Genomic DNA, 27,906 nt, shown 5'->3' on the forward strand with positions numbered 1-27,906 from the left:
GCTTGGATGCAGACCTTTGGAGGTCAGGAAAAGCATGAGCCATTTGGTTAGACTGAAACTTGATTCTTGCAATTGGGGGGCTGTTGATCTGGTAGCTACTAGAGTGGTCTTTGCTGTGCTGGTTTCTGCTGAAAGCATCATTGCAGTAACATGCTATCGCACCCTAGACTACGATTACAGCTCCAGCAGGGGATTCGCTTGCAGTCAGTTATTGGATTCAGCAAATGCATTTTGCTAAGATAATGTTCCTAAAAGAATACGTGTTAAGGATTTTTTGACATGGGCCTGATAGAAGGTCAATTGTGTGCCCTAGAAACAATTGAAAAAGCAAATGAACTGATACAAATGAGGAAGGATGCTACCAAGAGATGTCATAATACTGTTATAGGGTGATGTTGAAGGAACTTAACTCCCCTATTTAGCGTACTTTGCTGATTTCTGCTGAAGGAATTATTGTGGTAGCCTGCTTTATGATCTAGATTATGACTATAACCCTAACAGGGGATTTACTTGCAGTTATTTATTGGATTCAGTGAATGCATTTTGCTAAGACAAAGTTTCTGAAAGAATAGGTGTTAAGAATTATTTGACTTGGGCACACGGTATAATTTGCTACTAAGGTTTTGGCTAACATTCTATCTCTAGGTCGCCGGTTGGCCCCTGGAAGATGACTTTTGGGTGCTATGGCAATGCACCTACCAGAAGGGCCAGGTGGGGAGGTGGGCAAGGAGGAGGTTGGCCCTTTTTCGAGAGCCCCAGGTGTAGAGGGCTCTCTGGGTCAGTCAGCCTTAAGGGTAGTGGGAGGGAGAGAAGAGCGCTGGGTGCTGGGTGGCAACGTGGAGGACGTGGGAGGGGTAAAGCACAAAATCAAATGATGTAGCAGTGTAACTAGAGGGTTAATTGTTAATCAGCTAGTAAGCATAGGCATGATGGGTATCCTGTTTGTTAGATGATGGCTCATAGATTGCTAACAATTGTGTCATGAAATGAGAATGGCTTTAACAATAGATTGAAGCAACGAGCGATGCTCACATGGTTTAAATCTGTTTGGCATAGTATAATCCTGCTGCAAGAGACACATTTTAAATCAGCGGTATTCTCAATCAATTTTTCTGGGTATATTCAATATGCTTTTTAATTTCAGCTAATGCTGCAGTTTGAGGTGTGGCAATTTTAATTGGTAAAGAGATTTCAGCTGAAATAATCAAGGTTTACAAAGATCCTAATGCTAGATATCAATGGGTTCAGATGATGATTTATAACCAATTGATACATTTTGATAGCATCTATGGCCCTATTGAAGATTCTTCTGTGACACTGCAAGCTATTTATAGCTATGCAAAAGAGGAGCCAGGCTATCTAGTGATGGGGGAGAATTTAACATTCTTTGTGATCCAGCAGCGGACTGTTCATAGGTTAATAAAACACAGAAGAAACCTAATTCTAGCAACCTTCTACAGTTCCTAATGCGAGATTTTGTCTTGATTGATCCTTGGCGAGGCTAGAGTGTACAACTGACATTCCAAATGTTTTAATTCATCTTTGCCTATTGATTTCTTTTCATCTGACATTCCCTAATAAGAAAGCAGTAAGAAATATTGGCAAACTCCTTTTCAGATCATGCTGTGATCACTCTCAATCTCAACTTCTTATATCAACATCGGTTGACACCCAGATGGGTTTTTGACAAATCCTTATTAGTTAATGAGTCAAAGGGCTTCTAAATGCGTCAAGCTTTGCAAGACTTTTTAGAATGTAATATAAGCTCTGCCTCTGAATTTACAGTTTGAGGCATCTTAAAGGCTTTTTTTAGGTGTGAGGTCATATCTTTTTGCTCGAAGCTAAGAGAAACAGAGTGAGCAGCTTATCATTGTTTGCAATCAGCGCTCAAGAAAAGCCACTCTGGTTCATTTAGTATCCCCCTTGCAAGAACCTAAGGCCAAGCTAGCTCAATCCCAGCACAATCTTATGGAACATTTTTTTGTCCCAATAGATTTTCAACCACAATACAAGTTTGCAGAAAAGCTACAAAGAAAATGAGCAAATAGGGGAAATACCTGGCCTGTCAAGCGAAAAGCGAACATAAATTGTATTAAACAGATAAATGATCCGCTACTTGCAACACTTATGTCTGCTCCACGCAAGATATCCAAGGTTTTTCTCCACCAATATATAGATTTATATTGGGACACATTAAATCCATCTTCTGGTGAAATAGAGAATTGGTTGGCAGGAGTGAGCACCCCTTCAGTAACGGTTGAGCAGTGGGTCGCATTGATCAACCCTATTACTTTAGCAGAAGTTAAACAGGCGATTGATATGATGCCCACTGCTAAAGCTTGTGGAGCAGACAGGATCCCAGCAGAAATATATAAGCTATTCACACGTGAACTGAATCAATTTCTAGTCGTCTTATTTAATAGAATTTTGAAAGGTAGATTTAGCTTTTTGAAGAAAGGGAAGCCTGCACAAGACGCAAATTCTTATCGTCCTATTAGTTTATTGAATTCAGATTATAAAATTTTCATGAAGCTCATGGCAAATCGCCTCTCCTCCTTGGTATCTTTGGTTATCCATACAAACCAAAATGGGTTTCAGCTAGGCACAAGTATGTCAGTTAATACACACTATTTGATTCAATTGATGGATTATTTTACTTTTAGTCTAACCAAAGGAGCAATTATACTGTTGGATGCAGAGAAGGCATTCGACAGGGTTCAATGGAACATTCTTTTTGCCGTACTGACGAAGTTTGCCTTCCCGTTTCAATATGTCCAGGGAATCAAAAACCTTTATCAGAATGTGAAAGCATCAATAGTTAGCAACAAGAGTTTAGCTGGACAGATCGTTATAAGTCAGGGGACACACCAGGGGTGTTCCCTTTCGACTCTTTTATTTGCATTGTTTTAGGAACCTTTGGCCTCTGCTCTCTAAAAGGACAATGCGATTTTAGCCCCAGTTGAAGGGTCTGCTAAATTTAAATTATTTGCCAATGGCATGGTACTCTATCTGGCCACCAACAGGGTCAATATGGAGTGGGCCTTTGCAACAATCAGTCAGTTTACGGCAGTAGGTGGCTACACAAGAAATCACTCAAAATCTAAGGCCATATTGATCAATAGAAGCCTGAGGTAGATAAGATCTATGCAAGCTCATTATTCTTCGACAGAAACCTATAAGATACCTGGGGGTTTGGGTTTCACCTAAGCTTGAGGGGCTTTACGCCCTCAATTTTAAGACTACTTTACAGAACATGTGTACCCTTTTGAATCAATGTCAAGACCTCCCCCTCTCAATCATGGGTTGGGTGGCATTAGTCAAAATGTCAATTTTTCCCTTATTTCTTTTTTTATTCTCTAGTATTATGAAAAAAAAAATCCACAAGCTTTTTTCAAGAAAGTTGATATGAAAATTACACACTTTCTGTGACAGGGTAAAACATTGAGGCTTAAAATCTAAGCTTTATTGTTGTAACCAGAAGAAGGAGGACTAGCTCTCCTTAATCTGAAAATATACTACCAGTCGTCTTTGCTTGACTGGCTAATCAGATCCTCTTGTTCGATTTCCCACAATGCTAATTTTTATTTAAAACGTATGCTGAAAGTTCCAGAGATTGTCCTGTTTAATTTTTTGAAAATCCCCAGCCTACCCGAATAAATTGTGATACAAGATCCCTTGTGTTGTTTTACATAGGTTTCAGGAAATTCATATGAGCTATGGGACTCCTGGATTCCATCTTCAGTTAAAGTTAGCAGACTGCATTCTGATGGGTTTGCGGTTAGGAGATCAATTATACATCCCCCGTCTGGGTTTCTATAGGCTTCAGGAATGTTTACATATGGGCCAATTTAACCCATGCCAACAGCTTGTGAGTTTAAATGCTGATATGAATGCTTCTCTCTTTTTAGTTATGTTCAGATTAAGAAGTTTTGTTCAGGATATACTGAAGGAAAGGTAACAATTGTGGATAAATTAGGACAGGTTTATTTCATTACTTTGTTACAGGGCATAGGCAATTGGTATAGGGTATTGATTGTTGAGAAAAGACACTGATTACCAGACATCTTCAGTTATAGCTAATTCTACAGGGCGTCTTTTACACGTCAAGCAGAGGCAATTTTATAATAAAATCGGCCAAAAGGCGATTAGAGCTTCAAACTTGAGGAGGATGGCCCAATTTAGCAAGTGGATGCTATATCATACTCCAGCTAAACTTCACAGAATGTATTCCAGGGTTCCATTGGGTTGTTTCAGGTGTAATTAGGTCAATGAGGATTGGATCCATATAATGTTCACATGCCCACACTTGAAAATGTTTTGGCAAGGTGTTTTTGGGAATTGGGCCAAAAACTGCAGCTTTATCTTTTCCCAACATACCGATTATGCAATTCAGTTTTACGGGGGTATTGTGTGAGTTGAATATTGGGCAGCAGCAACTGATATTCATTGCTGCTCTTGTAACCCTATCCCTGATTCTAGTGAATTGGAAATCGGTTAAGAATCTATAAGTATCAGAATGGGTAACTAAAATTGATAACCTTTTTTTCCCTGGAAACATTATATGCAAAGAGATTGGGTTCCCCAATTAGGTTAAAAAGAATTTTGAAAGATCAGGATAAGTAGACTATCCCTCTGCGTCTTCATTTTTCTGTTTAAATTGTATGCACAAGGATCAATATGGCATATGAATTCCCACCTCGACTTACTGTTATTTGTTGTTAACAACTGTTCTTTTTGATGTTTCAATGTTTTAATTTCTTTCTGCTACATCATGAAAAATACAAATAAAAAAAAACAATGAAGCAATGCCTAATGTATTAAGAGGAATATGAAAGAATTACTAGGACCCCAAAGACCTTAAATGAAACAGAGCTTCAAGAAATATCCTGAAATGCTGTTATATGTAGCAATTTGTGATTGAAACCATTTAATGATTGCCAAATAATGTATTTATTGAGCTAAAAAAGCGTCTTTTTGATATACTTTTGCATTTGTATTCAGTAAGCCATTTGCCCTCCAACAGAGACCTAAGAATAAAAGTTTTCTAGCTTGTAAGGGCACAAATAATGCTATAGAAGTTAATTAAAGGAATCATATTAATACTTACATCACTACAGTTACAAACTAGGTTTACTCTAACATTATCCCATAGAGGTTTAAAAAATTCACAGGACAGGCACAGGTAATACAATAGAAGTTAATTAAAGGAATCATATTAATACTTACGTCACTACAGTTACAAACTAGGTTTACTCTAACATTATCCCATAGAGGTATAAAGAAAACCACAGGACATAAAAAGGTATAATAAATACGTTTCTTCAGTTCCACATCTCAAACAAGCTTTACATTCTGATCCCAATTTAACAAGCTTTATAAGGGACCCATTAAACCTCTAAAGCATTTTGCAGTATCTATACCAAGTTAATAGCTCATCTGCTTTTATGCAAATCCAATCAATAGCTATCCCATGTGGTGGCTGGCAGCTCACCAGTCTCTTGTGTCCAATTAAGTTCTATTCTTCTCTAAAACTAAATTTGAACCTCAAAGACACAACAATGTTAGATAACAAAGGCTAATAAATGATTTGAAACATTGGAATTATAGGCCCTCATATGTGGACAAGGCTTATAACCTAGGTTCAGGGCTTTTAACAACCATTATTGCCCTGAGCAGCCAGCTATAATTCTTATGTAATTAAGCATTAGAATGAGAAAATCATGTGTAATGACTCATTTTGCTGTAGATGCATTGGATATATTGAAAATGAGAAACCGTACAATAAGTAACACAAAACTCAAAATTTAATAAACAAAAGGTATAAAGGTAGTACAAAGAGGCTTAGGGAGCATCAACTGAAAATCAGGATTTTTTGGGTTTGGGTAATTTATGCAGTTTTTGTTTTTCTAACACGTATGCTTTTTATGTAAATTGTGCCTTTTGGAATCTTGAGTTGAGCAAAAATGTCTTGTGTTAAGCTTAAAACTGGTTGGATGAGGTTACTGCATGCCAAGTGATAGAAATGTTTAATGCATGACTTTGAAACTGAATGGGCAATGCATTGAACTGACATCTCGGTAGCTCGATGTGTACGTGAGAGCATAATTCATATTATAAATGGAAAACACAAGCATTTCACAAAATTTGACATGTAGTATGCTGGATAAAATAGCTGTTTCTCCTAATACAAATAAAATGAAAAGATCATTATTTATCTTTGATATTTTACAAGTGTAGAATAATGTTTTGTGGTACATTATCTTAAATATTGAAGTAATGTGTGTGATGTAGTGAGAAACAAAACATGTGTGTTGCAATAACAAAGGGCAATGGTTTAATCAATAAAACTGAACAATGTACATATTTACTTCGTACCCATATGTGTACATGGGTTAGCCTCGTACACACTAATGCAATAAACTGACTGCTAAATCTACATAATTAGAACATTCTAAAATGTATTGACAGTGTTCAGCATATATATTTGTATTACCATAGTTGAAAAACATGAGCATGGTATCTTACCTTAGACTGTTCTGGCTACCAGCATCACCCTTGGACATTCTAGATACACTGCTTCCTGACTGTGATGCCCAGCCAACTGATGATCCTGCCCAGGACTTGACACTTCCTACTGGTTCCAAACTTATGCTAGACGCAATACTGGAATAACAATCCCTGAAAAACAGAAACCTTCATGAGTTCTGCAGTTGTATTATATGTATAAAATAATATGCATCTGAGAACATTACAGAATACGTCACTGTGAGCACTATGTGGAAGAAATAATCTGGTATTGAGAACATTTTAGAATACGATCTAAAAACAACTCTATAATATGAGAAGACGTGCATGCATTTGTATTTACTGTTAACACTTAATTGTCATGTTTGTACATTAAATAAGAAAATACCTATACTAAACAGCTCTCATTTCCCCTTAGTGATTGTAAAAATTCCAAATCTATTATGAGAAGTTGTTTTTTTGTTTAATAACATTTACAGGTTTATCATAAATGCATGTCTTCCCCTGTCAGTTACAAGAACAAAAGTGTAAAAACACTTCCATTTTCAAAATCACTATTAGAAATAATAAATATTGATCAATCTTCAGTAGAACTCTGTATAAAACATTTTGTAAAAGGTAGTTCATTTCACATGTTAACACAATTTACATGTCTAAATTTAAGCCAGTGAAAAGGTAAGACAAACATCTGGAAATGACAGAAAACCATATGTTTCTAAATAACATAGATACACATTTAAAACCAAGAAGGTCCACTTGTTTGTATTGAGTACTTTTTCCAGATCCAGAATTGTCATAAAATCAGATGATTATAGAAAATAAATTGCATTCTTCATAAATGTTGGTAAATGCATATATGTGAAAATCTGTAAAATGTATCCATTTTGAGGGCATGTCATTTTCAGCATCTATGCTAGAATCACTTGTTTCCAGGAGTCTAGCTCTGAACAATTCCTTAGATTTTTTTTAGTTATTATGAATCTTCATTTATGTGGCTTGGCAATATAGAAAATATTTTTGTCTCTGAGATTTGCAGGTAGTACGTTTGTAGCACTAGGAAAAGAGTCCCTTGCCTAGCTCCCAAAATTCTTATTTATCTATATTGCCAAGCTGACTGTAGCTTTAATACTAGAATTATTTTGGTGTATGCATAACATAACATCATAATGGCAGTTGGCGATAAAATGTTTACTTGGAATGGCTTAGCTCTCAACATTTTCACACTCAAAGGTGTGGGTTTACAGAGGTCACTGAACTGGGAAAGAAAATCATGGATGTGTCAAGAGATGTTTTTAGTATATATATTTTACCCAAACTTTCCAAGTGATATGTTTCTCATCCAGGGGTGCTTATTGTCTTAGGAGAAGCTAGCAATATCACGTATTTTCTAAATAAAAGCATATATTAAGGAAGAAACACAAGCTATTCTATGAGAAATAAAGTTGTGAAACCTCTGAAAAATGAGTGCTGTTCTTTGCAACCCTGCCTTACAACTATAATTTCAAAGGAAAACAGCAAGATCAACAAGAAAAAACAAGAAACATACAAATTACTAACAGCATCATATTTATTATTTAACAAATACATCACCATGAATCTACCATCACCTTTTCAAAATCAATGTATGAACCACTGCATTAAATGAACATCGATGCACAATATCGCTAATTTATCTAATATACTATTATCTCTGAAATTAGGTGCATTCCTATCCCTTCACCTGTACTGTTAGAGCAGAAAAATACTATTGCACAGCTGTTTTGGTTTGTTAAGATAAATATATCTGTGGATTAGGGAGAGGGTGGTAAGGTGTGTACGAATGGAAAATAATTATAGATAATATTAGATTACAAGGCCTTTTTCTGTGCTTAGATACATTTAGGGCATAATGAGGTAATATACTTCTTCCATCCCACATCTAAAAAAGCAAACATTAACTTCACAGCAATGGATCAATAATGTAGTATACAACAGTGGGGATGTGACAAACAGAACAGCGCCCCCTGGGCTTACTTACGAATCTCTCTTTGAGCAGTATGATCCCACCGCTGTCTGGATGCTGTTACAGAAGGAGAAAACAGTAAAAATCAATAACTGCAGAGCATATAGCAATGAGGTAGGATTCAGTGTACTACAATGCAGTATCAGATGAAATGTAAACAGCTTGCTACTAGAAATGAAGAGTATGCATCAGTCAGTCATATGTTTACTTGCATTCTATGAATGGAACACTAAAGCCAATAGAAGACCAATAGAGACACACCAATTACTGTGCTTATTAAACATTATTACTTGGGTAAGTAGGTGAGTAGCTTAGTATGCTACTCTTGTTGTATCAATAAGCCATTAAGATGGCTTTTGGAACATAGAGCAGACAGTGAAACAACTGTAGAAGTTCTTTAGTAGAAACAAACACTCAGATCATGAATGTCAATTCACCAAAATGCCAGGGGCAGTGGAAGTGACATCACACGCCATTTGACCTTTTCTTTCACTCACACACACGCTTACATATACACAAGTACACACAAATACACACACTCTCACTCTAACTCACATAAACACAGTCTCACCCGCAAGCATTCACATAACATACATTAAAAAGCATTTTCACTTACCACAACTGCCAGGCACAGTCATATTCTAGCTAATTGTACTCCATTCTTCATTACAATAATAGTGACTATTGTAGCATTATTTATTATTAGTGTAATAAAAAAATTGACAAAAAAACAAGGAAAGTAGAGCTCCAACAGATGTCCATAAGGACTAGCTGCCTATATATTCCTGGTGCTGATTTTGCCACCTCTGAGGTCAGGGGTCACAAAGGCAGTGGCAGGTGTCACTAGGGGTCGCAAGGGGCAAGCCAGGGGATGCAGATACAACCCATGGTGACCCCTAAATGACGTCAATGACTCAGATATTAGTAAACAGATGCCATGTTAAAGTTAAAGATCTTAAAGGCAACAAACCAGCTATTAAAGTATTTCATGATTATCGAATCACATATATGCTTTTGAAGCAGAAATCATATTCTATTACTGCTATCCTGAATGTATATATGGGGCCAGATGTGCGAAGATTGGTACTTTATGATTACCAAATTGTGAATTTTTGCAATTTGCTATTAGGTAATCGCAAACACTAATGTAAACAAGTCTGTTTTATACTTTCTGCAATTCCCAGTGGGTCACAAATAGACCTACCTCATGAATAATAATGAGGTAGGTCTCGGTTTGCAGACCACAATGTCTGTGATTGCTTTTAAAAAAAACAATCTTTTTGTAAATACAGCCAGTTTTCCTTCAAGGAAAATTAGAAGTATTACAAAAAAAAAAACGTTTTCCTGGACCACTGTCTGCCCTTAAAATATTATATATTTTGCATTCTCAAACGAGAAGGGGGCGGACCCCTCCCCTTTTACGAATGGTTTATCACCAATTTCAAGTTGTGGTAAAATGAAAATGTTTTGCTATCTTATTTCAGTCGCAAAACATTCATACATACCAATGCAAATTTACATTTGGAAGGGGTGCCCCAAACACACCCCTTAAAAATAACTGATTCGCAAAACCAAATTGTGATTCGGTAACAGGTTACTGAATTGCAGTTTGGGCTTGGTACATTCGAAAAAACATTTTTGCATTCCTAATCAGCCCTCTGAGAATAGGGCTGTTTGAGTACACAAAAAACTATGTACATCTGGACCTTGGTTGCATATTTTCAGCAGTTATTTGAGTCCCACATGACATGTAGTTATACATGAAATTAACGTGGAGATTTCAACTTCGATAATGGTGTAGTCAAGCTTTGTTTCCCATTTACCATTTCTCAAGAACCTGCCACACTATTATCTTCTTTCTTCAACAGTGCTTGCAATACTCTCATGCACTAACATATGGGTAATTCTAACCTGCTTAGAGCATAAGCCAGATTGTCTTTATGCCAAAGAATGAACAATAGTGGCTAGGCTTCAATATAACAATGCACTCTATAACTCTGGTATATGTCCAAACTAGTGCAACAATTCTGGGAATAGCTACTCCAGAACCCACATCGTTATCAAACCAGATCACTACTGAATACTAAATAGCTTACATCTAATTAGTGTACACCCAGTATCATTATATAACACGTAACATATGTACAGTGTAGCCAGTAAAAATTAGGCACTTCAGACCTTGTTGCTTCCATGTATGTGTTCAGACTTTTATTGATATATTACAAGCCTAAAAAGTGTCTGTTCAGAATGAAACTTATGGGCTGTCTGGAGGGATTCTTTGGTTTCCAATCATAAGGGTTCATATTACTTAATCCGTTAGGGAGTTAAATTACTATAATGCAAGATGTGTATTTTGACATTTAACATAAAGGCAATGGCCAGATCAGTTTGACCTACAAGATGAAATGACTGTTGTAGCACAGTGACTACCGCAAGAGATGGAATTGCAGTGTTTGGATAGCTATTATAATTTATAGACTAGGAAAACATTTTGTCTCAATTGTAATTTTTCCTTTTTTCTACAATAGATTATGACTTGTGGCATCTGCCAATAATGGATCCACACAAGAAAACGTGTCGCTTAAGTTACTTTGTATTGTCTGAAAGCTTTGGGTATGATTGATTCATATAGTTTGATAGCAAGTGTTGACCTTACTGCAACTGAATATAACTGATATTGTGTTCTTAATTTGTTGCCTTTTTACATAGAAACAAGTGCCTTCATATGTGGTGTTTGAAATTCTTGAAACTTATGGCCAGGTGAAACATAATTCTTTGCTTATACTTACAATACAGAAAAGGAGGAATAAACAAAGAGACTTATTGTTAGTTAGGTGAAACAGATAGCACGATTTCTTTCTAATTCCCACTGGGGTGAGAGCAGCAGCAAAATAGCAAAAATCCAGGATTTTTTAACACTTTATTTATTGCCATTTTCAAAATCATAATAGTGCATATCTTTGCTGATATTAGTTTAATACATCGATAGTAGTACAAACATCACAAAAAGATCGTCAAGAAGCATCTTCTTCACATATTTTACATTGTAGCTCTCTGTGTAAGCCAGTGTATTCACGTGGTATGGGGGGGGCAGAGGTGTGAGCACAGCTACAGGAGATGTAAATGCCATCCAAGATAGAAAAAAATAAAAATAAAATCATAACAGTTAACTGAAAATGTAACAACGTTCTAGTGTGCTGTCTGTCCCCTGGGGGTGGAAGACTAGGTATGAGGGGGGTCTCATGGTTGGGTGCCCCCGACCCAGCCATGGGAGGGTCCATGGGGAGGAGCCCCAGTTGGACAGGGGAGAAAAACACTGATGATCACCCGCCATTGTGGAGGTACGTGTCCTCTCCATCCATGTGCCCTGCTTCCCCTCCTGAACCATCATATTCATCTCCGATGGAGCTACCCTCCAACACCTGGGATTACCAATCATTCACCACCTCTTCCCATGGGGCGCTATGGGATGCCATCTGACTCTGCGTGCCTCTTGCCACCGTAGTGCCCGTTCTTCTGCCCGTGCCCATTGTGTGATGTCTTTCACCCTCATCTCAATTCTAGGGCCTGTGGCACCTTGCACGCCATGGCTATCTTCTATTTAGCCAGGGTCAGATCCACAAACCTATTCCTCAACTTCTTGGGGGCTGATCTATGGAAGAGGCTGTGGAGTTCCCCAAGAATCCTCTCTGAGTCCAACTCTTTTCAACATATACATAACCCCACTTGCAGCCATCGTCAGAAGCCACAGAATGAACATTGTGTCATACGCAGCTGACAGACAATTCATCAGTTCCCTCACTGAAGACCCGGGCACGGCCAAAAGGAATTTCCACTCGGGAATGGAAGCTGTCGCCACCTGGATGAGAGAAAGTTGCCTCAAGCTCAACTCTGACAAGACAGAGCTCATCATCTTCGGAAATGCCACCTCAGCATTGGACGACTCCTGGTGGTCCACATCTCTCAGCATCCCGCCTTCACGGACTGAGCACGCCCACAACCTAGGCATCATCCTCGACTCCTCCCTATCTATGACCCTATAGGTAAACTCGGTCACCTCCTTCTGCAGGCACACCCTCTGCCAACTCCAAAAAATGTTCAAATGGATCCCAGCAGACTGCCGCAGGACAGTCACCCATGCCTTAGTCACAAGCATGTTTGACTACGACAATGCTCTTTACGCCGGCACCACGACGTGAAACATCAAAAAGCTGCAACTCATCCAGAACGTCACCGCCAGACTTGTCCTTAACCTCCCACGCCAAGAACATATCTCCTAGCAACTGATGACTCTCCACTAGTTTCTGATAGAAAAACTAATCACCTTTAAGCTACTCACCCACACGTAGAAAGGCATACACAGTTCGAACCAGCATACCTGAACCACTGAGTCTCCTTCCACACCCGCCCCAGATCCCTCCGCTCCACTCAACTGGCTAAGGCCACTATTCCTAACATTTGAAAAACCACCATCAGAGGACGATCCTTCACCTACATCACAGCAAAGAGCTGGAACACCATGCCCCTGGACCTCAGACAAAGCCATTCGCTCACCATCTTCAGGAAATACCTCAAGAGCTCTTCAGATGAGGATCCACCCTCTAGCCCCTCCATCCCCCCAAGTGCCTTGAGACCCTCACGGGTGAGAAGCAGTGCTTTACAAAAACTGATTGCTTGATTGATTGAAAACAAACTGACAGTGTGTTATTGAGGGACCTGTGTAGTGTCTGGTTCAATCTTACTATAACCCTGTCCCAAAAACAAGCAAGCTTGAGGCAACCCCAGGTCATTTGGCCGAAATCAGCGCTTAGAGCCTTGCAGTAGGGTCATCCCTTGGTTTCTCCCCTGTAAATAACACTGAATCTGTGGGGGGTGAGATATGGCTGGTGTGTGTGTGTAGTTACATTGTATACACTTGAGTCTGGAGTTACATGATAGCTTCTGGTAGTAAGTAAGCACTTTCCCTCATTCCGTTCAGATCACAACCTATATTGATCACCCAGCGGACCCAGAGGGTATCCAGTGACTTCCCAACCTGCCCATTCAGTGCGCTGTAAAGCCATATGACCAAATGGATGCCTCACCTAATATCAAAAGGCACTGAAGGACACGTTTGGGCAGCTCCACTTCAGCTGTATCCTACAGTACCTGCACTTCGTGAGCTACTGCTTCATGGTTAATGAATTGTCCCAAGAGGAGCCAGGTCTAACCTGCCAAGTCATCATAAGGAAAAAAGCACCCATCTGGAGGCAGTCTCCTTTAGTCTCAATTCCTACGTCTGCCTAGGAAACCATCTGTTGCAACGTGAAAAAGGTGAGAGGGTCACCAGGCGGAAGGAGCCACCAGCAGGAGTTCAGGGGCATAGGGTGTCATGGTTGCAGTACATCTCAATCTGAACCACCAACAGGTAAGGGCTGTAGAAAGCAAGACTCCTGGGCGGGGAACATGTAGGTCCAGGCACAATCGTTTCACCGGTAACAACCCCTGGAGCAACTCAGCGCCCATTGGGCCGAACTCTGGGTGGCCCGCTTCACTAAGCCATTTCGCGAGCCACTGAAGCTGGGCCACCAGGAAGTATAATTCAAAATCTGGCACACCCAGCCCAACCTCAGTGGGATGACAACGGAGGGTAGTCAGAGCAACTCTCTAGCACCCCGCATCCTATTTCAGCTCCCATAGCAGGACATACAGCCTCCAGAACCAAGTGTTCGAGACCTGCACCAGTAGGTTTTTAAAAAAATAAAGTAGTCCTGGGAGCATAACGGTTTTAGCAAGCAAAATGCATGCTGTTAGAAATGGGGGCTTTGGTTGGCAGTCAGGTTAACCCCTATCCAAGCAAGGACCCTCACTCTAGTCAGGGTAAAGGAGAATCACCCTAAGTCAACCCCTGCTCACCCTCTTGGTAGCTTGGCACGAGCAGACACGCTTAATTTCAGAAGCAAGGTGTAAAGTATTTGTACCACCACACACAGTAACTCAGTGAAAACACTACAAAAGGACACAAAACAGGTTTAGACAAACAGATAATATTTATCTAAACAAAACAAGACCAAAACGAGAAAAGTCCAATATACACAAGTCGTTATGAATTTAAAAAGCAAAAGAGTCTTAAATCCTTTAGAAAACAGTGAGAACATTGTTAGCGTACAAAAGTATCTGGGTAGCGTCAAAATAAAGCCGCACGGGCGAGTATGTGTCAGAAAAGGCCAACGATGTGTTGATTTCTCACTCGCAAGAGAGAACGTGTGTCGTTCCTCCTCCGGTCAGGTCTCCGTGCGTCGTTTCTTGTCCCCTGCAAGAGCGCGATGCATCGAACCAGACCGGCAACTTGGGTCCAGCGATGTTGCATCGAAAACTGGTCGCATGGTGTCAAGAAACCTCACTGCGGGGGCTTATGTTGTTAACATCAGCCGCGTGGAGTGTTGTTGTTAGCCACAAGGCCAGAAGAATAGTGTTTTTCAGCAGCGAGGCGGGTGGTGCATCAAAAGTTTCCCCGCATTGAGGTCTTTGCATGGATTTCTGTCCTTTTCCACCAGCTGCACATTTCAAGGGCCCAGAGACATGTTAGGGCACTACTTGGCAGGCAGGACTCTCAGCAGAAAGCCCAACTTCTGGCAGAGAGAAGTATTTGATGTCCCTGAGACTTCAACAAAAGGAGGCAAGCTCAGTTCAAGCCCTTGGAGATTCTTCACCAGTGGGAAGTCACACAAAAGTCAGTCTTTGTCCTCTCTCAGGTAGAGGCAGCTACTGCAGGGCAACCCAGCAAAGCACAATCACAAGCAAAGGGGCAGTACTCCTCCTCCAGCTTCCAGCTCTTCTCTTTGACAAAGGTTCCTCTTGGTTCCAGAAGTAATCTGATTTTTAGGGGTTTAGGGTGCTCTTCTTATCCCACTTTCTGCCTTTGAAGTAGGCCTACTTCAAAGAGAAGTGTCTGTTGTTTTCAAGATCCTGCCTTGCCCAGGCCAGGCTCCAGACACACACTAGGGGGTTGTAGACTGCATTATGTGAGGGCAGGCACAGCACTTTCAGGTGTAAGTGACCACTCCTCCCCTCAGCCAGGGTGGCTCATCAGGATTTGCAAGCTACACCCCAGCTCCCTTTGTGTCACTGTCTAGAGGAGAGGTGCAAACAGCCCAACTGTCAAACTGACCCAGAAAGGGAATCCACAAACAAGCAGAGTCACAGAATGGTTTAAGCAAGAAAATGCCTACTTTCTAAAAGGGTCCATGTCACATCTAACATGAGATGGGGCGGTGGGGGCCCACAGTCACTGGGAACACACAAGTCTTTCTCTGGTTTACCCAAAGACCCGAGCACTGGCCATAGTCTTCAAGAATCTGTAGCACCCGGAGATTATCCCTCTCACCATCTAGAAGGTCGATGACGAGATCACTTGCATATAGTGATATAATATGGGTCACTACATCCAACACTATGCACCCCCTTCCAGGTCCCATTTTGCAGAATCTCTCTGCTAGTGGCTCAATAGCCATGGCAAATAAAAGAGGTGACAGGGCATCCTTGCTTGGTGCCCCTGTGTATTTCTTATTCCTCCTAAATTGTGTGCCCTGTTTTAACCCTTGAAATGGGGCAGGTATAGAGCAGTCTAACCCACTGTGCCCAGTTAAGCAAGCAAAAATCCAGGATATGTACATTTTTTGTAAAGATTTAAGAGCAAATAATGGCAAAAAGTGCAAAGCACTAATAGCATTCAATAGTCACTGTAGACTAGTACCTTAGAGCTGTTTGTCTGTAATAAAGTGCAGGTCGGATACAACAAGAACAACCCTACTAAGGCATGGAAGAAAGTAAGCTTGAAAAAGTTTCTAAGTCCCAAACTGAAAAAGTACTTTTCTGAGAAAAAAATCTTCTCCATGTGGGACAAACCTAAAATTCAATCTGCCGCTGTGGACCCAGCGAGCTGATACCTTCCGCATTTGATCGTCTTGAAGCTCTACATGTGTTGAGTAAAAGTTTTGAAAAATGTTGCATATTTCTTTTGGTGCCTATACAACCATATACCTACTCTCTAAAGGCCCCATGGACAAAAGGGGGAGCACTTAGAGACTCTCAGGCAGAGAGCAACATCAAAGTCAATTCCAGGTCCAGTTGCCTTTGGTCAGTTGAGATTCTTCTGTTTTGTTCAGCTGCTTTATGTTTCTGGAGCTACTCAGGGGATCAGTCCCATGATTCTTTGACATCCAATGTCCTCAGGTCCTTCTCACAGATACCAAGGGAAACTGGTTTCAAGTTCAAGTTTATTTAAATGCATAGTTAATACAAACCGATACATCATACATTTTAAAAAGATACTACTCACCCCATACAAAATAAAGAGCAAATACCTTCCATTCTAGTCTAAAAGTTCTTCTTAAATTTATAAAATATAACATCAGTATAACTAACCATAACGTTTTTTCTAATTATACATTTCATAAAATATTACTGTTTTTAATTGTTTTTGCTAGCAAAATACCCCCAGATTAGATTGACTATGGTTTAGTCATAGCCACTTAGGTTTTCCTATAAAGTGCATCGATTTCCCACTTTCCTCATCTTCTATATGCAATTCTAAGCATGTTAAAATAAGTTGTAAATTTATTTACAATTAAAATAATACTCCGGAGCTAAAAATACGTCTGGTATGCTGTTGCAAGTCCAGCAGTGTTCTGAAGTAGGCTGGGTAGAATTAAGCTTTGCAATGTTTATCATTGTGTGGGTTTGGGGGTCACCCTGAGAAATGTAAACTAGTTCCTCTCTGACTAAAGGAGTAAAGGTTCCCAGGCCCTGACCAAAGTACTTTGCAGTAGTTCCTGTTTGCAGTACTACAAGCAGGCCCAAAATGTCATGTGCCAAGGCATTTTCAAGATGATGAAAGACTGTGGCCACACTAAACGTGGGCTTGGAGTGCCCGGAGGGTGTAGGGAAAGGACTGTGACAATCCCTGGTGTTCACCAGCATCCTGATGTCACAGGATGCTCACAGCCCCCAGAGGTCAGAGGAGTCATCTCTACCTATTCAGGGTAGTCTATTCTATTCTCCTGGAAGCACTTTCACACCTCTTTCACATCTGTTCCTGTTCTAAGCAGAAGATGGGAGAAGCTGGATAGTTCATGCAAATTTGCCTCCAGAAAATTCAGGCAGGGAAATGTTAACATTCTCACAGCTACTTTTACTTAATATTTCTTAAAATTCAAACTTCAACATTGAATTTAATTCTTACTAACTAGTAAAAATAGTGACATCATTATTTTTTAAATTATTTTTCTAGCTTGTTTCATTACTGAGATACAGTATTAGTAGTTTAATCTGTACTTTGATATTCTACATAGAACAGCTAGGCCTACCACAGAGAAAATTGCTTTTAGAGCCTTGTCCATTTAGAGATATGGTAACATTAGTTTACTACATGTTCCACTTGTAAATACCATGCACCCTTCTAATTACACTACAAGGCTTACATAAGGATGACTTACCTATATATACAAGTGAGGTTTTTACCTGTCAGAAGGGGCATTCTAACATATTGTATTGCAGGTTTCAACTGTAGCAGTCAGGCTGCAATCATAGGCCTGAAGCAATGTTTTCTTGTCACAGTAGTGGATGAAACACTATGTACTGCAGGCCACGGGTGACATTTAACTTTCCATCCCATAGATACATTTTCTACACCATATAATAATGCTGCATAGGAGAGTTAAATACACCAGCCAGGGATTATCCCATTTCTACATGATTTAGGGATCATAGCACACATGCAGGGAAATGGAAAGCAGGGCAAAAGGGGCATTTTCTCACATATATGTTTTGACCTGAGAGTTGTTGTTCATGGTATGATGTTGACCGTATTTGAGTTAGTGACTTTTATTCTCTGCGCCAGAAAGAATTTATTTCAGTGTTGATAGGTGATCTCTGTTAATAATTGCCTACTCGTTCTTTATTAAAATGAACAGAAAAACAATGGTTAGGGATATTAACTTATGTTTGCCTCATTGTTTCCTTTTACTGGTAGACACTGTAGAAGGTTATCAATTTGAGTTATTTCTCAAGCCAGACGCTCCTTCAACTTCACACACAATCTAGGATCAGGATTTAAGACATGATGTTATCTGCCGCTAAATCCCTGACAGATAAACTTTTCTAGCCATGATCGTTATTGACATATCTGCCTTTTGTGCTTAGTCTGGGAACTGCTTTAGATATAAGTGAAAAGAAGGTACTGCTGTGGCACTTGAAAATAGCAAGATACGTCACTATGACTGAATTATTAGAGCAGACAGCGAAGACCCCGAGGTTTTCCTGTCCTCACTTGACCCTAATGGACCATTGTAGGCTTCATGTTTACATGCACCTGCCAGGGATTTTCAAAGGAATCAATAAATGAAGAGCTTGTCATAATCCCTTGTCACCTAGATCCACATTTTGTCCATTACAAATGTTCGTGTGGCTAATCCTTGTTCAAGAACTCAGCTGCATTTGCTTTGTGGTGAGAAACAGATATGTGGAATCTTTAAGAGATTACAGTTTTGTTTGTCTGTGATCATCTAAATAAGGCTCATAAAACCTATCTTATTAGATTAAATCACTGTGTGCATGAGCTCTCTTTTGATGTGGGTATCAAGAAGACGCAGATGGATCCGGACCTCCTCAAACTGTGTTCAGCACCCCTCTTATAAAATATGCTGATAAGGGCGATAATACAAACACGCCTGTTTTGTGCTAAATTTTTTCCACAACCTTTTGATCTTCGTGCACCACTTCACAAGAAAATGTTTCAAAAGAGTCAGGCACATTAACCACTAATGCAATTCAGAGTTATGAGAGAATTCAGCTTTCAAAATAGATTCAACAACAGTCTGAAGATCATATCTACATATTCATAAATGTTTTCTCTAGTGTCCCTGATGGAAGTGCCACATTTGGAGTCTCACTATGAGCCATGAATTCTCGTGAATAGGCTTCCTGATTTCCAAAGAAATTGTTTTCGTTGTAAATGAATTGATTTTATTATGAAGTTATAAACAAAAGCTTGTTGTGGGTTTTTACTGCAATTCTGAACACTGATTGAATTAATTTTATTTGTTTACCCTATGACCCTACCGTGTCTAACATCTAAACATTGTACCGCAAAACTATTTGGCCTAAAACATTTTCTGGGGTTAACTTCACACTGACAACCTATGTGCATTATTTGTGATGTAAGATTGAAAGCCTAACTGCTGCTCAATTGTAATGGTTTATAACAGTGGTTCTGTTAGTAAGAGGCAGTCAGGTTAACCCTTGTCCAAGCAAGGACCCTCACTCTAGTCAGGGTAAGTCACACACAATCCATATTATCCTGTGCCCACCCTCTGGTAGCTTGGCACTGAGCAGTCATGCTTAACTTAGAAGGCAATGTGTAAATTATTTGTGTGATAAATCATACAATAACACAATATAGCACCACAAAAATACACCACACAGTGTTTAGAAAAATATATAATATTTATCTGGTAAGATGCAGGTCAAAACGATTTAAATGCAATAAGTATATGTTGAGATATCACTGAAAAGTGATATAAAGTGCCTTAAGTCTTTTAAAAGCAAAACAAAGTCTCTTTCAAGCACAAAGTACCTGATTTGCATGAAAAATCTCCACAAAGAACCACAGAGGAGGAGATGCGTGGAAACAAAGGGGTGTCATTTAGATTTCACACAGGGACGGCTGTGCATCGATTTCCGGTGCTCAGTCGTGGATCCTCTTTGGGTTGTGGGGTTTTCAGACGCCCCGGAGACGATGCATGGATTTCCGGCGCTACTAGGACGAAGTAACAGGAGCTGCGTCGATCCGGTAGGTGTTGCGTCAAATTTTCTACAGCACAGCAGGCGCTGCATCAATTCCTCTCTAGAAGTCGGGCTGCATCATTCCGGATCGGCTGTGCATCGATCTGGTGAGGCCATGCGTCGAATTTCCAGTCTCTACGCTGGTGCTGCATCGATTTTCTCATTGCAAAGTCGGGCTGTGTCATTCCAGTTTGGCGTGTGGTGAAATTTTCACAGCTTGCGGGCTGTGCGTCGTTTCTGGCAAGCTGTGCATCGTATTTTGCCGCACAAGGAGTTCTTCTTGTAGCGATGAAGTCTTTTTGGTCCTGAGACTTCAGGGAACAGGAGGCAAGCTCTATCCAAGCCCTTCGAGAGCACTTCTTCACTACAGCCAGAGAGCAGCAAGGTAGCAGGGCAACAGCAAGACAGCAGTCCTTTGCAGAAAGCAGACAGGTAAGTCCTTTGAGCAGCCAAGCAGGTCTTCTTGCGATGCAGGTTCTGGTTCAGGTTCTCTTCTCCAGGAAGTGTGGGAGTTGGTAGGGGCAGAGGGCCTGTTTAAATACCCAAATGTGCCTTTGAAGTGGGGGAGACTTCAAAGAGTGGCTTAGAAGTGCACAAGGTCCCCTTTCAGTTCATTCCTGTCTGCCAGGGTCCGAGTAGGGGGGTGGCAGTCCTTTGTGTGAGGACAGGCTACTGTCCTTTGGCATGCAAGTGTCAGGCCTCCACCCCCCAGCCCAGGAAGACCCATTCAAAATGCAGATGCATGCAAGTGAGGCTGAGTATCCTGTGTTTGGGGTGTGTCTGAGTGAATGCACAAGGGAGCTGTCAACTAAGCCCAGCCAGACGTGGATTGTAAGGCACAGAAGGATTTAAGTGCATAGAAATGCTGACTTTCTAAAAGTGGCATTTCTAAAATAGTAATATTAAATCCAACTTCACCAGTCAGCAGGATTTTGTATCACCATTCTGGCCATACTAAATATGACCTTCCTACTCCTTTCAGATCAGCAGCTACCACTCAAACATTGTATGAGGGCAGCCTCAATGTTAGCCTATGAAGGGAGCAGGCCTCACAGTAGTGTAAAAACGAATGTAGGAGTTTCACACTACCAGGACATGTAAACTACACAGGTACGTGTCCTGCCTTTTGCCTACACAGCACCCTGCCCTTTGGGTTACCTAGGGCATACCTTAGGGGTGTCTTATATGTAGAAAAAGGGGATCTTTAGGCGTGGCAAGTACTTTTAAATGCCAAATCAAATTAACAGTGAAACTGCACACACAGGCCTTGCAATGGCAGGCCTGAGACAAGGTTAAGGGGCTGCTTAAGTGGGTGGTACAATCAATGCTGCAGGCCCACTAGTAGCATTTAATCTACAGGCCCTAGGCACATATAGTGCATCCTACTAGGGACTTATAAGTACATTAAATAGTCCCATTGGGTGTGATCCAATGTTACCATGTTTCAAGGACGAGAGCATATGCACTTTAGCACTGGTTAGCAGTGGTAAAGTGTGCAGAGTCCTAAAACCAACGAAAACAGTATCTAAGAAGTGGAGGGAGGCAGGCAAAAAGTTTGGGGTGACCACCCTAAGGCTGTCAGGTCTAACAGGTTCCCAACCTTTTGACTTCTGTGGACCCCCACTTTATCATTACTGGAACTCAGGGACCACTACTGAATCATTATTGGAAACCGGGGACCCCCTACTTAGTCATTACTGAAAGCTGCGGACCTAATCTGTTAATATTATTAATTTTCTAAGCAGTCACGGACCCCCTGCTGAGGCTTTGTGGACCCCCAGGGGACCACGGACCACAGGTCGGGATCCACTTGTTTATAAATATCATACATACTTATACTTTAAGGTCAGTGAGTGAGAGTGAGAGTGTTGTCGGTTAAAACACATCTTTAGGCCAGCCTATAGTTGCAACTAATCAGGAACATTTATCCCTGTCTATCAGTTAATGAAATCCATTACAATGGGCTAAAAAACTATTACCTTTCAGTGTCGCTGTCATCACTTGACTGCACTTCTTCCAGTGCTGCCTGAAGATCTGCAATTCGGCGAATTGAGGTTTCAAGATCAGCCTGTAATGTCTCCCTCACCGCTGACAGCTCTTCCAACTGTGTTTCCTGAGGATATACAATGACAAAAGAATATTATTTTAGAATACATGTGGCATTTGCAAACTACAGTATGCCACAGTGAGCAAATTAGACATATTTATAATATTGGTCGTGGAAAATGAGACTCCCAGAATAAGGATTGGACTAGGGCATACCTGGTGGTAATACAGTCTATTTATAATTCTGTAGCTGTTTTGGAACACAATATTTTCTCTAACTATTTTCAGTGTATGTATACTTTCCCTTACTGATTTCTCATTGCCTCTTTCAATTCTCTATTTCATACCCTTTAGTCCCTCTCTCTTGGTTTCTCAGTCCATCCTTCTCATCCTCAATTTCAGCCTATTTATTTCTATTACTTCTTCTGTTTCTTTCTCCTCTAACAAAAGTCAAAATTACAATGACTGGTTCCAAATATTTATACTTCCTCACCTAAATTTAGGTAGGTAATGCAGAAATATACCAGCCACCAGCTAACAGTTGCACCTGTTTAATTAAATCATTTGAAGACCATCTCAGGTCCCCATTCCTTAAAATATGCCATTGTAAACCAACTGTCGAGAAAAAGTTACATTCTTACAGAAGTAATCACCAATGTCAGAACAATTTAATCAATTTCTAAGTCAGTTTTGGGCAAAGCCTTTAAAAGGTAATCTTGCATAATGAAACGTGAAAAAAATGTGCAGAATAAGTGCAATGCTGCAGTGAAACAAGATGTTAAGGTTACCATTGAATCTATATGACAGAGTAAGGGGATTAGGACAAGTGGGGCCTGCACTATTGTTATTACTGGGCACTCTGTTCATCGCTTGCAGGCACATAACACAGATGAATGAATGCTGACATCTAAACGTGTTATTATTGCTATTAGAACATGATCACCGTGCGTCAATATCCATAGAAAAGAGGACAAATCACACTGGGGAGCATATGCGACGCACTCACGATTCATTCATAGTGAGGCTGTTTATTTGTGATCCATTTTGAACGACAGTACAGCGCGATGGCCAAAAGAAATCCTTCAAACGGTGTGCAAATCGCCACAACAAAAGTGCAGGCTGCAAATTCAACTTGATTAAAGCTGCCAGCTGTAAAAATTGCCATCTCTGTGGTGACAAGGTGAAAGATGATTTGTAGTTCAGGCAGCGACAGCCCTTAGTGTGGGAGCCAGCAGACTGTCAGAGTAAATAATGAAAGCCTCGGCATCATGGGGCGAGCAAGCCTTGGGGGAATAGCATGGGAGTTCATAAAAACATGCAAAGAAGTTTCTGTATTGAAAGACACAGGAACAAAATTACTTTTTTTTATGACTGCGTCGCACAACTTTGTGGGAGCCTTATCCATATCTGCACTTGCGACGTTGAATTTCTGATGCAAGTAGCAATATGCAGGTAATTCAATGATTTAGGTTACAGGTGTACAGACTTTTGGTTTTAGACAGGCTTAATTTGAATCAGTGCCTCGCGAGTTGACAATTAATCATTAACAATTACCTAATGATCATTCACAATCTAGTAGTCGTTCGCTGTTTTGTATTCTCTCCAACAGAAACATGTTCAGGCCATATTTCGAAAGCAAGCTTCTGCTCACCGATGTAAACCTGCGTGCCTTGTCATGGCACGCTTTCTGTAAGGTGAATTTTGATTACTGCATTACTGTTTCTGACTAAAAGGTACAATAAACTTGATAAATGTCATGTCCTTAAACTGAATTCATATCGCTAGATCTTTTCATTTAATATATTTCACATTTGACACGTCGTTGTTCTAGTCAGTTACCAGTAGTATCCAGATAAATCTTCCTGAATATTTTTGACACCTTACCCATCTATCCTATTGTTATAGAAACATGAATAAATGTAATTAACATGCGTCAACCTGGAATCTATTATGGAACCCAAAATCTGAAGAAAATATCAGGACTGGGCAAGCACCAAGCACCTATTGGTGATTATTTCGTGAAAAATCCATGAAGTCTTTAAAGAAGGCGCTCAGCTCTTTGTATACTTTTATTTCAACCCAATTTAATGTATGCAAATGGGCAGTATCCGAGGATCATTAGCACACATTCAAGAACAAATATTCAAACACAAGAATATATACAGAAAACAGTTCTTGAATAGAACCAGAGTCAGAATCCATGATGTGGAGAGTGTTGGTTATTTCTCTGTGGCATAACGCAAATCAATGCCCTCCCCCCCAACCAGAGAATATAATGGGGGGCTCCCGAGTCTCCAAGAACCCCGATTGCAAATATTATCTAAATCAATATTTGGTGCCAATTAATATTACATCTAGCGTCTCTGTTTCTCAAGTACTGGAGAGACGTCAGAAGTCCTTCTACCATGAGCACCACTGCTGGTGTCCGAGGTGGTAGAGTCCATTGCATGAGTCAGGTCGCAGTGTAGCTCAAATCCCAATTGCGAATCAGAATACAAATATCCTTACAGTGAAGTTTCTCAGTACTGTAATCGCAGTTACTTAAAAAAAAAAAACTTTTCTATACTTAAATGGGCCTAGGAATACACAGTTGTGTGGGCCTAATTAGATTCAATGTAGTTATTTTCCTTTGTTTTTGCAAGACTAGTCAGGTATTTTTACATCTTTGGAACTGTATCTCTCCTACTACACCTATCTATCACATTCCTAAGTGATATTCCATTTTAGATCTGACACCTGAATCAAGACATCAACAATTCAATGCAATAAAAGTTAATAAGCTACGAAATTAACATTGGACAGTTACATCGTCAAACGAAAAGCATATTACTATCTGTAAAATATCTCAACCTAAAATGAAGCAGATGCCAGTATTGTATGCAAGCGGATGACCTATTAACTAGATTTACATCGACATGCTTCTATCTTTATCCATTACCGTGACCCTAAGCACTATTAGACCATCATAATTTAATTGCATTGCATAATTTCTTCCACAACAAGCAAAAACAAATTCCTGGCTTGCGACAAACACTTGGGATTCCAATTATAACATAAGGTTGACAGATTTGATCTCAATTAAATTCTGATGAAACTAAAATTTTCACCTTATTACACTAATTAGAGCACAAGTTGTGTTATTTCAAAATTTGCTGGCTAATGTCTCCTGAAATGACTACAAGTACAAGTTTGTGTGAAACCATAAATTGAGGTGATATTAGCATAATGAATTGTTTAGTTATCATCAGGTGACAGGTTCCCTTGAAAGCAAATGCCACTTTACCATTAATAATTCATTTCCACAGCTAGCAATAGTCTCCTTTAGTAACATAGTCATTTGATTAAGCAAAATGTAACATCTAATCAGTTTTCATAAATTAGTAAATCGAGCCAATGAGTAACGTAGTCCTGCCACACAATTTAAAACAATCTTTCACAACCCACCCAGGATTAAGTAGGCATGTTTGAAGTTTTCTATTACTCGTGCAATTTAATACACTCTTGTTTGCGGTCCAAAACATTCTTTATATCATAATGAGGACTGTCTCGCAGGTGGAGGGCAGGGGCGGCTCCTTCGAAATGGCGAAGGAGCGTCGCCCCACTAGCTGTGCCAGAACTAGAAAAAAAAAATGATAGTTTTCTATTGTTTTATTTTTCTGCATCTGGCACAGCAGTGCAGGGAGGGCCACAGGAGGTAGGATGGGGGAGGAGGGGAGAGTGCACTAAGTGCATATGTGTGTTTGGCTGGCTGTCTGAGGCTGGCCATTACACATGCGCACTTAGGTTTCTCCAACCCGGCTGCATACACAGCTGGGCTGGAGAAAGTGCACAGACCCACGCTTGTGTCTAAGCGGCAGTGACTGCCACTCAGACCAATCCTGACGCTGCTTACATGCTATGTATAACATGTAAGCATTGCCAGGATTGCTGCGGAGCCTGTGATGGTGTCCCAGCAGTGAATGCTGGGACACCAGAAGAGGATCGAGGCAGTAGGTGGTGGCGGTGGCGACGAAAAGAGGTAAGTCATTTTTTAAATTATTTTTTATTCCCTCCGAGCACCCCCTCTATTCGAGTTCCTCCCCCTCCCCTTGAGATTTGCGGCGGCCGCCACTGGTTGAGCGTACGTACATACAAAGATACAGTGCTGGATTAAACCCTGTTGAGGCCCCTAGGCAGTCAAAAGTTTGGGGGCCTTCTGGCAAATTATCTCCTAATACGTTTTTAATTTTAACAACCAACAATTTTAATAAGCTAATTTTACTACACAAAACTAAACATTACACCTACGTGGTTAGCACCAACTTTTTTTTACAAACTGACAGATGAGTTTTTAAGAGACAAATTGTTATGTGAATCGGATGTCTATGGTTTATGTACTTAAACTTGTTAATGGGTACATTACATTAATCAAGTATTTTCCTTATAGAGTTAAAGTTTTCGTTTCTTTGAGTTGAGTCATTGTTTTCTATCTTTTGAAAACAATTCAAGAAAGCTTGATTGTAATTTTCTTTCAAGATCAAACAATATTATTTTGATCAGTTGTCGCGGGTCTCCTAAAAGGAGTGGTGCCTATAGGCCAGTGCCTATTTTGCCTATTTGGTAATCCGGCACTGCTTATCAAGCCGTTATGTTCCAGTAAAGCATGATTTCATACAGAACACACTCCAAATAGTACAAACATAAAATAAAAATCAATTCTGTGTCAGTTTGTTAGAGCAGCCCGTAAGTTCGTTTGAGTTATAAGCAGCCATAAACACAGACACAAGTGAGTGCTCACTTGATTTTGCTGGTTTATATTTCATTAGGTGAAATTAGTGTATAGATACTTAGTTTTGACTGTTCAGTGCTGTCTTCGCATTAGTCAGTGATCTCAGTTACGCAGACGTTCATCCATTTTCAGTCATCTTTCTGATTAACAGAAGCTGAAAGTAGTCAATGACCCTTGTGTTACATATGTTTAAATTAAAATTAACCAAGCTGACCATAGTAATAGTGTGGGCTTCCTGCCACCACCACAGAATAATATTATTACCGTAATGAGAGGAGAGTAAGCAAACTGAATGACGAGACTACAAGCACCTTAATGGACTGTCCAGTAATCAGAGGACAGAAAAAACAGAAACCTGACGTTTCTATGTCAGATAAATGAAGTTGGAGAATCTGCTACGTGGAAATCTGAAACTGAAATTTGTCTTCATTGTCAAAGCTGCTTGCGGACATTTCAGGCATATTTTGATTATTTTCGGCATGAAGATGATTTTAGAATTTGTGAAATGTAGCCAGAATTTCCGAAATAAACCAGGCTGAATAAATATTGAAGTTCAGCCAGCCTGTCTATTCAGTAATAAATCGAGATAGGCCAGAAAAACATGTTGCTATTTCTCAAAATTGAATCCCTGACCGATATCCCAGAAATTCTCCGTAATTAACAGAGACACTGACAAGCAAAGGCAAAGCCAAATGATCTTGCTCTTTAAACGCGTTAGCCAACCTTTTGGCATGGCCATTTT

The 27,906-nt window shown here is 40.0% G+C and overlaps 1 protein-coding gene across 1 annotated transcript in view; it reads right to left on the bottom strand.

The window, feature by feature from the left end:
• MYO18B (myosin XVIIIB) overlaps positions 1-27,906 on the bottom strand; it is a 1,377,385-nt gene that overhangs the window by 129,183 nt on the left and 1,220,296 nt on the right. The window contains exons 37-39 of the mRNA XM_069214702.1: positions 22,330-22,463; positions 8,543-8,584; positions 6,526-6,678 (exon numbers count right to left, since the gene is read on the bottom strand). Coding sequence (XP_069070803.1) covers positions 6,526-6,678; positions 8,543-8,584; positions 22,330-22,463 — 329 coding nt within the window. The remainder of the gene's footprint in view (positions 1-6,525; positions 6,679-8,542; positions 8,585-22,329; positions 22,464-27,906) is intronic.

This window comes from Pleurodeles waltl, chromosome 11, assembly GCF_031143425.1.
Source record: "Pleurodeles waltl isolate 20211129_DDA chromosome 11, aPleWal1.hap1.20221129, whole genome shotgun sequence".
In the NCBI taxonomy this organism is placed as follows: domain Eukaryota; kingdom Metazoa; phylum Chordata; class Amphibia; order Caudata; family Salamandridae; genus Pleurodeles; species Pleurodeles waltl.